The 17,342-nt window shown below is 50.8% G+C and overlaps 3 protein-coding genes across 8 annotated transcripts; 1 reads left to right on the top strand and 2 right to left on the bottom strand.

Annotated features, from left to right (window-relative positions):
• Nucleotides 1–588: 588 nt before the first annotated feature.
• On the bottom strand, nucleotides 589–9,284 carry NDRG2 (NDRG family member 2). Of its 6 annotated transcripts, none has more exons than XM_054565649.1 (18): nucleotides 9,222–9,281; nucleotides 8,146–8,268; nucleotides 7,584–7,650; nucleotides 6,768–6,848; nucleotides 6,406–6,447; nucleotides 5,915–6,020; nucleotides 5,551–5,671; nucleotides 5,304–5,366; nucleotides 4,328–4,388; nucleotides 4,028–4,114; nucleotides 3,774–3,830; nucleotides 3,496–3,599; nucleotides 2,942–2,986; nucleotides 2,596–2,647; nucleotides 2,304–2,351; nucleotides 2,004–2,039; nucleotides 1,799–1,850; nucleotides 591–1,588 (listed from the first exon to the last, which is right to left on the bottom strand). In XM_054565649.1, exons 4-18 carry the CDS (start codon nucleotides 6,840–6,842, stop codon nucleotides 1,422–1,424), a joined length of 1,116 nt encoding a protein of 371 aa, XP_054421624.1. In that variant the 5' UTR covers nucleotides 6,843–6,848; nucleotides 7,584–7,650; nucleotides 8,146–8,268; nucleotides 9,222–9,281; the 3' UTR covers nucleotides 591–1,421. The 6 variants fall into 6 exon arrangements, with proteins under 6 accessions (XP_054421627.1, XP_054421626.1, XP_054421624.1 ...); XM_054565650.1 differs by lacking the exon at nucleotides 9,222–9,281 and adding an exon at nucleotides 8,585–8,655; XM_054565648.1 differs by lacking the exon at nucleotides 8,146–8,268 and having other exon boundaries at nucleotides 9,222–9,284.
• A 4,034-nt stretch (nucleotides 9,285–13,318) lies between these two features.
• TPPP2 (tubulin polymerization promoting protein family member 2) lies at nucleotides 13,319–14,843 on the top strand. Its single transcript, XM_054565202.1, has 3 exons — nucleotides 13,319–13,491; nucleotides 13,736–13,889; nucleotides 14,655–14,843. The coding sequence occupies exons 1-3, from the start codon at nucleotides 13,319–13,321 to the stop codon at nucleotides 14,841–14,843; spliced, it is 516 nt and encodes a 171-aa protein (XP_054421177.1).
• A 1,737-nt stretch (nucleotides 14,844–16,580) lies between these two features.
• RNASE13 (ribonuclease A family member 13 (inactive)) lies at nucleotides 16,581–17,042 on the bottom strand. The gene has a single exon (XM_054565203.1). The coding sequence runs from the start codon at nucleotides 17,040–17,042 to the stop codon at nucleotides 16,581–16,583; it is 462 nt and encodes a 153-aa protein (XP_054421178.1).
• Nucleotides 17,043–17,342: the final 300 nt, after the last annotated feature.

The following is a 17,342-nucleotide window of genomic DNA, read 5'->3' on the forward strand; positions in this document are numbered from 1 at the left end:
TATTGTTCATACTTATTGAGAACCTTCTCAGAGAACCACAAATATAGGCTAGTTAACTCCTGAATTCTTGGATTCTTATGGGAGGAGGAACTCCTGAGAGGAAACCCTGGTTGCTGTGACTCACCTGAAGGAGATTGGGGTCAACTGAGTGACCCAATAAGGCCTCTAGAAACTGTGTGAGGCATGGTCTGCTGACTTATTGAACCACCTAAAATGGAATCTAGGTGACCCCACAGAGGATCCTGCAGAAAGGTGGTCACAAGATGTCCTTGGACACTTCAGTCAGCTTTCTGTCCTTCCTTCTTTAAAATTATGTTGGTGACATCTCTGAAATCCTATGGTGTTTCTCACTAACAGATAAGGAAATGTTCTAAGTAGCACCTCTCCCAAAACATGAAAATACTATCAATCTCAAGGACAATACCATTCTACTGAATAGGGGCCAATGACTCTGAAGTCACACTTTGTGAAGTGTCTATGCTATACAAGCCCTTCCCGTGGTTTATGTCACCCGGAGAAGAGCATGTGAGAGCTGGACAGGGGGAAGGTAGGAAGGGGGCATGATGCAGGCATACTAACACTAAGAATAAAAATGGTGCTCAGATTCCTCTACAGTTTATTGTTACAGCAGAAGTCGTGGGAGACAGGAGAACACCCTCCACCCATAACACACTGTGGTCAGAGCCCCAAGTAGCCCTTTCCACCTCTATGCCAAGCCCCAAGCCACCCTGCCCTACTTTGGCCCCCTCCCCCCTCCCACTCTAGACACACACTGTCCAGACAGCTACCAGAGTTAGTGCAGCCAATGGCCCCAGGCCCCATCCTATTGCCCCAGCTCCAGTCCTTCCTTCAAACTTGTTCATTGCCCACCACCTCCCAGTCCAACTTCCATTCACACACTAGATATTTCTATCACATCCTGAGGACCACTATCCCACCAGCAAGCCTCCCTGACACATTCATTTAGGCCCATATCCTTCAGAAATCTGAAGGGTTAATGCGAAGCCATATCCACTTTGGTGAATGGAGACCCAGCACCAAGTCCCTTACCCTTGCAACGGGATGAGTAGGGAAGAGTCTGGGGTAGGCACCATGGACAACTACAATGACCTCTTATCCCTCATTTATGGACACCTAGATTAGGGAGAGGGGGTGTGTGCCCTCTCCATCTTATCACCAGAATGAGGGAGGGGATCATTTAGGGCTCTGGGTCCCTAAGACATATTAGGACAGCTCTCCCAGGAGCTCAGGGGAATCACAGGTTAGAGGTCAAGGTTAGGGTAGCAATCAAAGATCAAGGTCATCTTTCCACATGATCTGCCCACCTTCACTTGCTCGCTCTGGCCCAGTGCCCTATCCACCTCCCAGGTTAGTGCTGGGGGAGGTGAGGGCTGGGTCCCACACCAGACAACATGGGCCTTTCAACAGGAGACCTCCATGGTGTGCCCCGGGGGCCCTGAAGGGAGAGTCCCAGACTCGCTGCTCTGGGACAGGGTTCTCGAGCGGGATCGGTTGCCATCAATAGATGCTGCGCTGGTCAGGGAGGCTGTGCGAGACCGAGACAGGCGAGTCATGCAGGATGAGGCCACTGTGGAGACAGCAGGATATGCAGTCAGTCAGGGAAGAGGTGGGGAAGAGAGACTGGCAACTCAGGTAGGGGGAGGGAGTCCGTGAGCTTGATTTGGCAGATGGTGGTAAGTCCAGGAATTAGCCTAAAATGGTTCCTCCCCTCAGTGGCCATCCATCATCCTCGCAGCAATCCCTTATCCTCATGATAGCCTCTGACCCCCATACTCACTGTAGCCCATGCCCTGCAGGAAGTACTTGAAGGCCTCTGTCAGCTTGCCTGGCTGGGGAGGTAAGATGAAGGGAGGGAGACAATGAGGTGAGGTTACAAGCTGAGCAGGAGGCCAAGGCCATGGCAGGTTGGAGATGGGATGTGTGGCAAAGGGTATAGTTCAGTGACACTAATATCCCATCCCCGGGTGGCAGGGGCTACTCACCTGAGTCAGCTGGGGCTGACCTCCAGAGTCGGCCATCTATTCAAAAGAGAGCCATCCAGAAAAATGACATACACATGAGTAAAATGAGCCATCCAGGAGGTAGAAAAGGGTAACTCCTCCCTGTTTCCCCACTCAGGCCCTTAGGCTATTTTATTATTTGGTTGTTTTTTTTTAATTTCAGCTACCCCCCTTGCTCCCAGGCAGAACCCTGGGGACGTAGAAGCTGAATCTAGGATTCAGGATCTATGGCTCTGGACAGGGGGCCAGGAGTCAGGAGAGACATGGAGTAGGGTTACTGACCTTGAGGAAAGAAGTCTGGGTGGGGTCCAGTTTTGAATTACATTCCACCTGGAGCAAGTAGAAAGCTGAATGAATGACATCACACTTCCTGTGGCCCCTCTTATCCAAGGGACCCAAGGATCCAGTCCCCAGTTCCTTTCCCAACAGCCCCTACCCATTTCCTTTTTAAAAGGAATCTTCACCATAGTTGTTCTCTGTGTCCCAAACAGAGCTTGCCTCCTGGCAAGAGACCCCTCTAACCAACGCCTTCGGACTCCAACCCTTTCTCAACCAGCCCCAATTCCCTACTGACCACTGCATCTTCATAGGGTGCTTGGTCTCCTACCACCAGCATCACAGGGCACCTAGAGGCACAGTGTCAGGGAGGAGGTAGTGAGCCCCTTGCACTCCCGCACCCACCTCTTCCCAGAAAAGCAGCTGGAAAATGTTGGGCTCCAAAGGGGAAACAGCCTTCTGAACTGCGCTGACCCCACCAAGAGGATTTAAACGCGGAAGACGTAGAGGGCAATAATTTGCTAAATGGGATAGGGTGGAAAGTAACAAGAGAGTTCCCTGGCAAAAGACTCTCCTCCTAAAGGATATAAGCACCTAGGGAAGATCCGGGGTGAGAGACAAAGCTATATCTCTTAAAGTCTTACTTGAGAGTGATATCACCTCCACGCTCTAAGTTCAGGTCTCGGCGGCTAGAGGGAGGTTAAAAAAGGAGTAGGAATTTTAGACAGGAATACCATCCATCCAGATATAAGCTGTCTCCCCCAAAAGAAAGCGATCTTTTCCCCCAAAAACTACATTCAAATATTGGTGATTAAAAGTGGGAACCAAAGGGGAAGGTGGTAGGCAGGCGTCAAGCACAATCCCTATAGCCACTGTGCCCCCAGGTCCCTGGTCAGAGGAGAGGAAAGGCACAAGGACAGATCATCATCTTACTTCAGGGAATCCAACACTTCAAGAGAAGTAAACAGGAGAAAGGGGAACAGACATCTCCTCACTGTTCTGCCCACCGTGTCTGTGCTGCAGTTGTCCCGGTAACATACCAAGTCCTGCCCTCTTTGCACACCATGTACACTCGGACTTCCCTCTCCTCTCTGCCACCCCCATCCCTAATCACTGCTTCTAAATTACTTTGATATGCATGCACACACATGCGTGCACACGCGCGCGCACACACACACACACACACTCTACCACTGACTTGTTGTAGCTGTTCCAGTACAGTTCAATGTTGTCCAGGTTGGGTGCATGTGTAATGATATTTCTATACTTTTGTATCAACTCAGAATTTCCAGACAGCTCTTCCTGAAGGAAAGAAGAGGGAGAAAGGTTAGGGCTGGGAAGAGAAGCCAGCAGTTACTAGATGCAGAATGGCAAGCTTTCTTCCCTTCCCAGATCCTGTCCCAGCTAAGAAATTACCCCAAGCATTCAAGCCCCTGCTGGTCCCCTCTTTTTCCTCCATCTTCCACAATCACTTACCTGGCTGAAGAGATGTCCAAGTATCATCTCCGAAATGGAAGAGGTGAGGCCTGTTAGCTATGAGGGAAGAGCAGGTGAGAAAGCTCAGAACATTGTGGGGAGAAGAGACCCAGGCAAGTGACACAGCTTCTTTCCTGCTCTATGTCCCTCTCCTTGAAGTTCACAAGCCAATCAGTTATACTGGTAGAGCCTCACTGGACCCATGCTAGGGTGGAATCCCCACCCTAGATCTCAGCACCCAGACCCCTTCAAACCTTGTGTGCTGCCCAGTCCATCCAACCCTTGGCATTGGGGTCAATGTTGATGAGGACAAGACCCTCGACTGTGTCCGGGTGGTTAAGCTGAAGGGCAGCAGAAAGAAGAAAAATCAGAGGCAGGACATGGCTCCTCCCCACTGAGTTCTACCCACACTTAGGCTCCCATGGGACCTCCCTCCCCTACCTTCAGACCCATGTCCTCCTGCCAAATATACACTAGCAAACAATACCCTCTTAACCAGCCTGCTATAGGCCTCAGACCTGCCTTTCCCTCTTCCGGGGGTTTTTAATTCTTACAGCATATCGCGACAAGATGTAGGCTCCAGCTCCAACACCAACTCCAATTATTGTGGAGAAACTGTGAAGAGAAAATGTATGTGTACTTGGTCCAAAACTTTGGTTCACCAAACTCCTTATCCTCCTTCCTAAGGCCATGGGCACAAAGGACAGGGGGGATCTGCCAAGGAGCTAAAAACTGACACTGGTAGTCAGTGTAGGTCCCTGAAGTCTTTCCCCGGCTCCCTCTTGAAGAGCTAGTGTCTTGAAAAGAAACACCCATCCACCAACCAGCCACACATTGTTTTCCTAGGCAGCTCTTTGTCCATTCTCAATTTTCAGAAGCTAGTTCAACTTGTTCTGTTTTAATTCCTACTTCCTCTAGAGGAACTGAAAAGAAGGAAATTTGAAGCAAGATGTTAAAAAAAAAAAAAAAGAAAGAAAGAAAAGACATCTTCAGTGAACAACAGCAAGAACGGGGTTAAAGAGAGACAAAGATGTGAAGCAGAGCTGTTGGGGGCCGTGGTATCCACGAAGAGCCAAGCCAAGGACAGAGCCCAGGAGTGCATACCAAGGAGGCCTTGCCTGGCTTTCTCCTCGTTCTCCAACTCTCCCTTACACACAGGGCTCCCAGTTCCCAGGTGTGTATACAGAAGGAGAGGGAGGAACAGAGACAGGTCTGTCTAGTTCCTCATAGATTATGTCACCCCCTCCTCTTCTTATATAGCTTTCTGATCCCTCCTCAGCCTGAGGCAAGGCCTCACATAGCCCCTTCCTTTTCCTTTCCTCCATCCGTTAGGGCTACTCAGCTGACTCAGGTCAGTTTTCCAGACCCACCCTTTCCCCCTCAACAATCAGGTTGGGAACAGGGAGGAGAAACGATATATCTAGGCTAGAAGCCAAAACTCGCCCAGGAACCATAGTGGACATAGGAGTTCTAATAGCCCATGTAACTCGAAAGAGAAATCTGATTTGGAGGGATCCCCAGGCTTCTCACTTTAAGTACTGCAGGATGCAAGGGATCGTGTCCGCAAGCTGGTCCAGAGATGGATACTGATATCTGGGGAAGAGGGGAATGTTAAGGAAAGTACCACCCTGCCCCCACAGCCCCCCCCCTCAGGGTGTCCTACTCATCCTCTCCTAGAATCACCACTGTCCTCCCTTTCCTCCTCCCCTGCTCCAATCTCCCCCACAGCTGCCATTTGCCTCACAACCTGAGGATGAGGGAAGGAGCTAATTCTCACCCCACAGGGAACACAGGAGCCCCCTCTTCCATCCCAGGGGCATCCACATGAACCCGCACGAAGTTCTGAATGATCTCCTGCATATCCCCGAATTGAAACAGCGGCTGGAAGCAAGATTTATCTAAAGAGAATTCCCATGACCCAAACAACAGAATCAGACAGAGAAGAGTGTCCCCAAGTCAAAACCCACCTTCTTTCATGCCACAGTCAGACTAGGAGAGAACTTCTTGACATACCACATGGCCCCCTTCCTGCCCATGAGGACCCTTCCCCTTTACACTGTGGTTTTACATGCTGCAGGGACCCCCACCCCCCACCCCACCTCTTCGCAGAAAGGAGTGGGAGGAGAAGTGAAGGTCCTTACAGTTGAGTCCCACGTCATGGTAGGTGAGTATCGCTGGGCGTTTGGGTTTGGGGGTGCCATAGACAGTAAAAGTGACAGAGCCATAAGGCGTCTCCACAGAGTGAGTCTGCAGGAAAACAGGTCACCATCAGGGAGGAGTTAGGCTGAGAGGAAAAGAGGCAGGAGAAGGACCCCCACAAAGGTCAGGGAGTTAAACGGGGGCGGGGCAGAGAGAGGAGTAGGGACCAACGTATTACAAACAGGATCAGAAAGAATTTAATTTAGGTAAATTTGACAGTGAAGATGATTTTGAGGGTGGGAAAGAATCATGAAAGATTGGAGAGCATCAAGGAACTCTGAAAAGGGAAAAGGGAAGGAAAGAGGGGAGATAGGGATGGCAAGGACCAGAGTAGAAGGGAAAGGAGAGAGAGGAGAGCCAGGTAGGAGGGCCTCTCTTCCCCGGGGGAGAGAAGAGCCCCTTCTCCCGCCCTGGGACTGCCCCACGCTGTTACCTGTCCCCGGTCCAGGAGGATTCGGGCAGCTAACTCAGCCTCCTGGAGAACGACACACAGACAGATCCACACAAACACACAGCCACGTAGAGTGGAGACACAGATGGAGAGACAGACACCGATAAAGAGAGGTAGGTAGAGAGACGGAAGACAGAAAGAGATGACAAAAAGAGACACGGAGAGGATTAAGATTAGTCTAGTGACATGACAAAGGCCTGGACTCCCAACTGTGGTACATGGGGAGAAATGGAGAAAGTAGGAGTGCGGATTAGGATGAGATCATGAATTTGGAAAGGCAGGAGATGAGGGGGATGCTTGGAAGTCTAGAATTTGGGCCTGTGAGTCAGAGGGTCTCTAATAACCTTGGCCACCTCGGGTGTCTGCCCTGGCAACAGCGGCTTCTCCTCGGTGATCTGCACCTCCTGCAGCTCCGCCATGGTGGCCTGGCAGGGTGAGGAAACACCAAGACTGGGGAGGTTGCCTCCACATCCCCACATCTCCTCGAATACCTTCCTCCTCTGTCAGGACAGGGTAATGCAGGGTGCAGGGGGCCCCAGGAGCTTAAGATGACTCCGGGACACAGAGAGCCTTTCCCGCCCCAGAACTACTGGCCTCCGTGTCCAGGCCCAATGCAGGGAAGGTCGTGTAAGAGGAACCAGGACATCACTTCTCTTCAGACTGGCCACCCCACTGCCCCCCTTGACACTCACACCTCCAGACCCAACTCCCCTGTCCTGGATGGAAATACCAGAGTGAGGCAGCCATGCAGCTCAGGTTTCCCAGGCTATATTTAGGGACCACCCCACACTCCCAGTTAGTTAAGGGGTGAAACTAGTGGCTTAGTGACTGGGTACTCCAAAGACACTAAGGAACAGGTAGAAAGAGTTCACAACTGACTGTGACCTTCAACTAAAGCCCCAATGTCAGCAGCTCAAAAGGAAAGGGGCTAAAAATGACCTGACTAACACGGCCAAGAGGGGGAGGGGGGAAACAAGAAAATGGGGACAAGGGACATCTGTGTCCAACTGACCCAATGTCTCCCTTGCTCCCAAGGTTCTCCCTCCCTCCTCACTGTATATAAATTAGCATACATTCAATATTAGTGGGGCTAGTGTGGAGCAAAGCACTTCTGCACACCAGCAGTCAAGAGCCTGCAGCCTGGGGGTGGGGTCACTTACTGGGCTCCTATTGGCTGGATGCAGTGGGGTTAGGGGTCAGGGTTCTCACTGCTCCTGGCTCTGGGGTCTGAGGAAACAAGGCAATGAGGTGAATGACATGGGAGACACAGGCAGACCCTGGTCTTTTAGGGACATAAGGCTTCAGCCAAGACCTAGATTACCTGGGTCACCAACCCTCCCCAGTCTGTACCCCTGAGTCCAGTGAACAGTCTGCTTTAGGTTTCAGCCTGAATCAATACAGGCTGGAGGGGCCAGCGGGGCAAACAGAGAGCAGGTATCAGTCCAGGCTAGGGGGGAGGAGACAGGGAAGTGCTGATGTGGAGGAAGGAGCGCGGCATGGGTCAGAACCTCTGGATTCTAGTCCCGGCTCTGCCGCTGCTGGTATGACCTTGGCCCAACCAGTACTACTGGCCTCAATTTCCTATTTGCAAACTAGAAGTGGGGACTAGGGGATCCCCAAGACTTTTGACAGCTCTCAGAGTGATAGGAGAGTAGCAGAACAGGACTGTTTCCCTCCACCATTTAAAAAAACAAAAAACAAAAAACTTGAAAAGGCTCGTGCCTCTGCTTCTCTCCTCCATCCAGCCTTAGTGTGGGTCCCACGAGTGGAAAAAGGCGAGAAGGGTGGTCCCGCAATCTCCTCCCAGCTTCCCCCGACTGACGACCCAAAAGGGCCGAGCGCCAGCTGGAAGGATGAATAGGAGGGATGGGACTGACCGAGCCCAGCACCCGGGACCTGTTCCTACGCTGCCGGTCCTCGTGGAAAACGATAGCCTCGCGACGCGGGCGCGGAGCGCCCTGGATCCTGGACACAACCTCGCGCACGTCCCAAACACGCCCTGCAACTCGCCGAGCCTCCGCCTTTGTGCACAGCAGCCCAGCACCCTCTTCTTGAGGGCCCCTTCCCGCAATCGGTTGGTTCCCTGGGAGAGATCAAGCCTCCCACCGACCCCGCAGGCCCCAGTCAGGCCCTCCGGCCCCTCGCCTACCCCTCCCCCTACCTGCTGCCGCAGCGGCCGCTTCCACCTTCACTTGCCTTTGACTCTCCAGCCCGCCTGGGCTCCGGCTCCCCACAGACCCGCCCCCGGCCCGCCCCAGCCCGCCCACGGGCGGACAACTCCCCGCAGATCCGCCCCAGACCCCCCAGTAAACACGCCCCCCCTGACCCCGCCCCAAGCTGTTTGCAGCTGGAGAAGGGCAGTTCAGGGGGCCAAAGGGGAAGTCTAAGGAAAGCAAACTATGGGTGCTTCCGTGCTTCGTTCGCGCTCCCGCAACAGCGCCCCGCAAGCGGGCGGTCGTGGGGTGCACAGGGATCCCTTAGTCCTGCGGGGGACCCCCATGCCCTCCCTCACCCGTGACCTGGATTTGCCTAGCGCACTGTGGCTCCGTCTTTCGCCCCCAGACTCAGTGGTGGGGACTGGTAGGGGAAATGAACCCAGGGTGGTGACACCCCACGATTTCGACTCCGCCCGTCCAGAAAGAGAGTCTGGTTCTGGAAGGAGGAGGTGGGCGGGGATCACCGCTGAAGAGGCTGGGGGTCTCGCCCGTTGGGAGGGGCAGGCGTGCCAGCACCGACTGAGGGAGGGGGGCGTCGAGGGCTCCGGAGTTCCAACTCCGGGGCGCCCAAGGACCTGGTACCTCCTCTCTCTGCTGCGTCCGGCTGCCTGCTGTCCGGCTGCTCCCTGAGAAGTTGGAAAACAAGGCTGGGAGGGGGGGGATGCGGGGGGCCGCTATAAATAGAGGGAGATCGCGGGTGGCGGGGGGGGGGGGGGGGAAGAGGATGGCCCAACGGGGACTCCCAGGTCAAGGCCCTAAGGGGGAGGTGGAGGAGTGGCCAGGGACCCCCAGGGGCTCTGACTCTTGGGTAAACAGGCGCGGGGGCGGAGTTAACTCTGCGGGGGTGGAGTGGGGGCTTGGGGAGGACGCAGTGTCCCGGGCTAAGACCCAAGAGACCCTGTGGCTTCGGCGCTAACCCCTCCTAGTCCGGCCCAGAGAAGAAGGGTGAGATCAGCTCCGTCTGGCTGCATCGCAATGCCCAGGCGACGGTTTCTCAGGGACTACTGCTTCCCTCTCAGGGCTTGGGTGGGTTTGTTGTCCAAGGCTCTTCATTCGCCCAGCCCTCCCCGCACCTAGATGCACCCTCCTTGGCCTCCTAAGAGGAAGGCCACCTGGCATGGGATAGTCAGCTATGGGGCTAAGGAAATTTGAAGTAGCCTTAGGAAAAAGGAAACCTGATTGAATTTCTTCCCACCTGCCCCCCCTCTTAGCTCCCCTCTTCCCAGGGTCCCCACCCCATCCCCTCCTTCAGCCTGGTTCCTGAGTTGCCATTTCGGGGGCTGGGCACCAGGCCAGTTGGGAACAATAACCAATGGAACTGAAGCTGCCAACTGCAACACCAGCATAGACTGCTGCCCCAAGACCCCCAAATTGCCCTACCCCCTCTTGCCTGGGAACCACCCCCCACAACCCCCCTCACCACCCACAACACCCCTCCCATCCAAGGAACATCAATGCCCCTTTCATCCCCTCTTGGCAGGGTTTATTGGAAAAAAAAGAGGGGCCAAGAGGGCGGAGGTGACCCAGAGGAGGAGAACTGGTCAGAATAAAACCCAGCTTTCAACAACCCAAAATCTAAGGACCCCCCTACACTCACTAGTTGAAGCACCCAAGTTTTCCTCTATTCCCTTCCTCCACTCACTTCAGAAGTATGTCCCCAGAAACTGGCACAGAAGCTGGGCACCCTGGCTCCTCGCCTAGTCCCCTCTCCCCTCTGGATGCTAGTTTAACACTCTCTGGGAATAGGAAAACCTGCTGCAGTTAAGATCATACACAGAGATGCACAGGACAGGAGAGAGATCTCACCAGCCCTCCTGCAACTGGGGGAGAAAGTCGAGAATGAGAACTTATGCTTGCTGCCTTCTCTTCTGTGTCTAAAGCAGTTTTACTTGGAGTGGGGGAGGGAAGGACCTGGAAGTTCCAGCATCTAAATTCGTCTCTCTCTCTTGGTAGGGATGACTCAGGGGGAACCTGATAAGAGGCCTAGCAGGGACGTGAAGGGTGGGGCAGGAGGTGGGAAATTTCCACTGGGATCCATTTACTTCCCAGGCCTAGGGGTCTCAGCCTGCTGCAGACAGAAATGACGCTGCTTCTGCCCTAAGATAAGGTGCCTCTCTCTCCGGGCAGGTCCCAGCCTTTCCTGTTGTGGCCCACTTCCCTGTAAGCCACTTCCCTGTAAGCGGCCCAACAATGATAACTGCTCCCTCTAACTTCCTTCTCTGGGGCCAGAAGCAGCTTCAAACTGAACATCAACCCAGTAACAGTTTTAAATATCTGCTATGTGCAGGTCACTTTGTAGATAGAATTCACAGTGTGAAGTCTAGTCATACCCTCTCTAGAAGCTTATGATGGAAGAGTTGAGGTATAAAGATAGAAAAAGTTTTTGAAAAATATAAGATTAATTGTTTAAACAATAAATCCTATGACAGTAGTTTCCCATCCTTCTCAAGTGGGAGATCAGAGATTTCCATTCCCACATGATGGGTGTAGTATCCCCTGATGGAGACAAATCATGAATTCAGTAATACTTTCAAGTAAGTTTGTACTGTATTCTGATAATCAAAACATCTATGTATATAGTAATACCTAGGTGTGCAAAGCATTTTATTTATCCAGTTGTAAATCTTCTGTGTACATACAGATTCCAGGGGTCTTTGCAATATATCAGAAATCCTTGCTCCAGGAGGCTGTAGATCACCAGGTTAGGAAATATTGTCTTTGTACAATACCGAGGAGAAAAAAGGTTTTATTCCTAGGGTGAGGCACCTTATGAGGAGTGCAATCATGGAGTATTTGGGTAGGAGAGAGGGGCGTTCAACCGAGAAGAGGGAACATGGGGGTAAGTTTGAGGGCAGAAATTTCCAAGTTATTTTGAAAAACAGAATAATAGCTACTTTGTACAAGAAACTTCCCATGTATTATCCCCCTATACCATAGGGTAAGTATTGCTGTCCTTATTGTACAGATGAGGAAACTGAAGCTCAGAGATGTCTAGTGACTTGCCCGAGGCCAACAAGCTAGTAAATGACATATCTAAAATTTAAATCCCCACCCAGGTTCATGCCACTCCAAGGCTATGCTCTTTCCACTATGAGATAGCCCCCTCAAGCATATAGTGATTAGGCCATTATGGCCTCAGATGAAAAATAATGCTGATGAGAGGTGGGTGATATTTGTTAAGGTAGATTGGGGCTGAGTGTGAATGTTCTTGAATGAAAGGCAAAAAAGTTTGGCACTGAAGATCCATAGAATGTTCTTGAGTAGGAATAATGGATAAAAAATAGTTTTGTGAAAATTAATTTGGTGGGGGGTGGATAATAGGTATGGGTTATGGGATGGGTGGGGGTAAATCATTCAGTGTAGGAAAGTGGTCATTTAGAAACCAAAGTATGGCTGTGTAGTTCAGTTGGTTAGGGTATCCTCCCAATATGTCAAGGTTTCAGGTTCAGTCCCTGGTCAGAACACATACTAGAATCAACCAATGAATATATAAATAAGTAGGAAAACAAATCAATGTTTCTCTCTCTCTCTGTCTTTCCCTCTCTCTCTCTCTAAAATCAATTTTCAATAAATAAAAATAAAAAAGAAGCCAGGGTAATGAACTAGATATGAGATGACAAGGATTTCAAGAAGTGTGGGAGTAACAGGAATGGAAAGGAATAGATATGTAAGACAAGGAAAAAACACTTACAGGAATTGATGACTGATTAGACAGGAAGGAGAAGGAAATCACCAACCTAACTGTTCTTTTTTAGGATTCCTGAAGTTCATCCATCTATATAGTTTCTGGCGAGAGAAAAGGCCATAGAGGAACCCCTGAGGAACATCCTTGACCTGCAAGGAAGCTTGCCTGAAAGATTTTCAGAGTCTGAGACTCACCCTCACCCTGACCTATTTCACCCTAGCCCACCCAGATCTGTTACACTCCAAGACCATTTCCATGTTGAGCCAAACAAGGGCACCATTTAAAGTTCCTTTTGAGGCTGGTCTGCTAAAGCCAATGAGATTTTACATGTTGGCCTGGGCCTGGAGACTAAAAAGAAGAGTAATGTTGAACTTACGCTATCTTGTTTTCATTAACCCCTTCCCTGGGCTCTCTTCAACCTTTGTTGAGGGTCAGAGCATAAGGCAATTTGACCAGGACGGAGAGGACTAGGTCAAGCTGGTCTGGGATGTTAAGGGAAGTTTGATCACCTGGAGAGATCAGAAGGTTGGCAATTTGTTCAGTGCAACATGCAAGGTAGGGAAACCAAAAGACCCTTCCCCCAAAGACTAGAGCTATAGCTGAGGCTGGACATGATGTCATATAAAATCTACTGAGGTCATAGAAGCTTCCCTCTCTTCCCCTGTCTGTCTCCCCATTGCCACATATGCACACACTTACATACAAAGGCTGGGAAGGGCCAGGCACCATCTGGGCACTCTTAGGTACCAAAAGTGGTGGGGAAGTGGGTGGTGATGGTGATTGCTCAGAATGTAGGATACACACAGGTTTCCCTACTGCTGGGAACAGTAAGTGGAAAGAGGGGAGAGAGGAACAGGGAGGAGGGGTTTTCTTTCCTGTTGCTGATTCAGATTTTATCTTAACCTCCATCCTTTTTACTCCCCAGTCCTCTCTTCCTTTCCTCCCTCACCCCCTAGTCTCCCCCTCTACTGTCCTCCCCCACCTCCAGTTGATCATGGCATCAGAAGCAGAAAAAACATTCCAGCGGTTTGCTGTCTTCGGAGAATCATCAAGCAGTGGCACTGAAATGAACAATAAGAATTTCTCCAAGCTGTGCAAAGACTGTGGCATCATGGATGGCAAGACGGTCACCTCCACTGATGTGGACATCGTGTTCAGCAAAGTCAAGTAAGAGACCAAAGATGGGAGTAGGGGTTGTGAGTAGGACAAACAAGATAGTGAGACATGGAAGGGTTTATGTGATATAGCATTTGTAATAGGTCTACTGAGTACCTACAGGGTACCTGGCACTGTCTACTTATTCTCTGTCCTCAAGACATTCAGTGGGCAAGTCTGTGTAAGGGGAGGGTTGGCCCTTGGTAGGTGACGAGTTCATGTTTCAGAGTTCCTGGATTTCTGTTTGACTGACCAGGGCCAAGAATGCCCGAACCATCACATTTGAGCAGTTCCAGGAAGCAGTAAAGGAACTGGGCCAGAAGCGGTTCAAGAGTAAGAACCCAGATGAAGCCCTGGAGAATGTTTATAAACTCATAGAAGGCAAGGATCCAGCTACCACTGGTGTTACTGTGAGTGATATTCTTCATTGCTAACACTTGACCCTACTTCCCTAAATTTCTGCTGCTCCTTCTCCTCCCTTACCCTCCACTGACCCTAATGCCTGCCAACACAGATACTGTAGGGAGATGACAGAATGCCTCTGGGGCACTCTTGGTACTGAAACGGACTTCAGAGACCACCTGGTCATTTCAGAGGCAAGGGAACTGTGGCCCAGAGAGAGGAAGTGACTTGCCCAAGGTCCACAACTATTTTCATTGCAAAATTTAGACTCATTCTCAAGTGTCCAGTATCTGAGCCAGACAGCTAGGGCCTGGTGGACACAGAGTGCAGAGGACTTGGAACGTGATTTCTACTCTTCTTCCTGCTCTTATATAAGGTCTGATCTCAGACTTTCTGCCTCTCACCCACCCTGTTCCCTATTTGTCCCCTCTCTACAAAAAGCTCTTTCTACTACTCCTGGTTTCAAATAGGACCAGTAGGAGGAACCTAGCTTATTGGTTTTGGGGTTGAAGTCCTCTGGCCATAGCCTCATCAAAATAACTCCTCTGGAAGCAGGAAAACCTCACACAGTCCACTCACTCCCATCCACCAGACTCCTCTTCTCTCACTGGTGGATGGCTCTTGCCACAGTTACTGCCCACAGCCACTTCTGGGTTCTGAGAAAGCAGCACTGTGCCACAGGTAGAGCAAGAATGAAAGGCCATCTTTAGAAAAGGGGTAAAACTGTGGAGGGGAAAGAAGAGGGATCAGACCCATCATCCTCTGGCTTGCAGAAAGCAACAACCGTGGGCGGCGTGAGCCGGCTGACAGACACCAGCAAGTACACTGGCACCCACAAGGAGCGCTTCGATGAGAGTGGCAAGGGCAAAGGCATCGCAGGACGGGAAGAGATGACCGACAGCTCAGGCTATGTGAGTGGCTACAAGAATGCTGGCACCTATGATAAGAAGCATAGCAACTAAGGAATAGCCTCATCTTACTTAGCCTGCCAGCCCTTGACCCTGCATCTCTAACACTAGGGAGCTTGGGGAACAATAAACATCTGTGTGTGCAGCATATAAGAAGCTCTGTCTTCAACCAGGGTAAGGGATGTATGGGCCCGTGGGTGTAGACAGAGAGGAGAGAAGAGAAAGCCCAAGGAGTCAGGGTTTCCAGCTCTCCCTCTTTTGCTCTACTTAGCCTGATGCCTTTGAGTCAAAAGTTAGTATTCTTGTCAACTGATCAGGGCTGAGGAATATATATGGAGATAAGCGATGAACAAGATATGGAGGTAAAAGTATTTGCTATTTGCATTCACATACATTACTAGTATTCACACACCTGCCAAAGGGGAGTAGCAATTCCCAATTTGATGGAGGATGACCCAGATACCACCAACCAGTCCCCTGTCCCTCCGCCTTCCTCATCTGTTGCAATCCAGGATTTGTTGTGGGGAGAAATAGAAGCCAGCTAGGATGGGCCAAGGATCTACTTAGTCTGACTCATTACGAGTTTGTTCTATAGCTGGGGGAAGGGAGAATCCATTTTCAACACTCAGCTGGAAGTGAATTTTACCCCACTGCACCTCCATCATGTTTTGTGTGGAACAGAAGATCCTAGACAGCTAAGGGTAGCCCAGGAAGATGGCCAGAGGTGAGTGGTCTCCAGGGCTTTGAGAGTAGGAGTTCTAGTGCACTTACCGAGAAAGGAATGAAATCAGAACTGAGTCAGATTTTTTTTTAATCTTTTTATTTTTAAATGATTGCATATTTATAGGAAGATGCAAAAATAGTACAGAGAGGTCCCATGTACTCTTCATCCAGTTTCATCCAATGGTTACATCTTACATAACTCAGATGTGGTCTTGAAACCTTCTGCAGCTACAGCTAGGCCCACCTCACCCATCTTGTCAGCAGCAGATCCCAGGGTTTGGGGAACATCAAGAGGGGCTTTGGGAATGAACAGAATGCAGGAGTGTCTGAGGGGATGGAGCAGAGAAAATAACTTGAAACTTCAGTGAATAAAAGAAAGGATTGTGGAAAAGAAGTTGGAGAAGACAGGGTGACTAAAGGAGGCTGGGAGTGTGGGGGAGAGACACTGGGCTCCATGATGGAAGGAGGGAAGAAAGAACACGTTATGTGAAGAAAATGACTTCATAGACGGGAACAGACAGGGAACTGCGGAGTTTCTGGGGAAGTGAGGCTAAAATGTACCTAAAGGTCTCAGGAAGGTCCCTATAGCTAGAGCGAGCTAGCATGTGGGTGAGTGAGTGGAGAGAGTCATAGGGAAATGGGGAAGACTGAAAAGAGAAGGGTGTTGGATATGGGGACTCGAAACATTGAACTTGGTGCCTCTTGCCAGGGTGTAAGCTGAGGCTCTGGGCCTCCATCCAGGATTCAGTATCTGGCCCAGTGGATGGACAGTCACTGCCAACTGGATACAGTCAGGTTCCTGAGTGGGTAAAACTGCCTGTGGGAGAGGGAAGATGATGGGGGAGGGGCAGGTAAACAAGTTGGAAAGAGCCTAGAATACAGTTATGGCTTTGCATGGTGATCAAAGCTCTGGACATTTTTCCTACTTCCCTGGTCTCTTGGGAGGGAGTCCTGCCTACCTTCAAAGTCAGGGAGGAAGTTTTGTACCAGGGATCAGAGTTTTGGAAATGAGGACAGGCTGCTCTGTGGTGGCAATAGGGAGTGGTTCTCAATGAAAACCTCCTTTGCCTAGTAGAGGCCAATGATACCTATTGGTTCAGCATCATACTTCTGGGAACAGAGCAGATAGAGCCTTTGGTTGGTCAGGGTACCATTGTAGCGGCAGCTGGTGGGTGGCTGTTTGGTGACCAGAGAGCAGATTGTAATGGGGAAGGAGTCCTGGGTGAGTGTACAATATTCATTGTAATTCTCACAGAAGTTCTCACAGTGCTTGCAGAATTTCTGAACTTCTGTCCAGGGGACATGTATCACATAATGGCTCTTCGGGCAATATGAGCTTTGCTCTCTGCCCCGCACATAGGCCATCAGACCATTACAGTAGCCCTGGAAACCTGCTGGGTAGTTAACCCTGGGATAGTCAACGTGTAAGTCTTTGAAGTTCTTGATGGCAAGCTGCAGGTTGATGTTCACGACCAGAGTTGGCTCTAGAACAAGTTGGAGGAACAGGAGCCAGGCCATAGCTGGTGCCATTCTTCCTGCTGGTAGAGTTAAGGTGGTTGGAGGCAGAGGTGGGCCTAGAGTGGCTGTCTGCCCCTTCCCAGAGCCTCCAGCATTCCCCCAACCTTCCCTCTGTGCCTTCCCCTATACCCTACGTGCTGGACTGCGCCACAGAGATCTTCACCCAGCCCTAGACTTCATGCCCCAGAGAAAGGAGACGCTTAACCGCCATCACCCAGTCAGCCAGCTGCCTCGGCCATTCCCCGCTTCCCTTGGTCCGCCTACAGTCTCAGCCTCACCCAGTTCATGAGCTGTAACACTTACAGAATATGA

Source organism: Pteronotus mesoamericanus, unplaced genomic scaffold (genome assembly GCF_021234165.1).
Source record: "Pteronotus mesoamericanus isolate MK-2021 breed Mesoamerican mustached bat unplaced genomic scaffold, CSHL_Meso_final contig_164, whole genome shotgun sequence".
Lineage (NCBI taxonomy): Eukaryota > Metazoa > Chordata > Mammalia > Chiroptera > Mormoopidae > Pteronotus > Pteronotus mesoamericanus.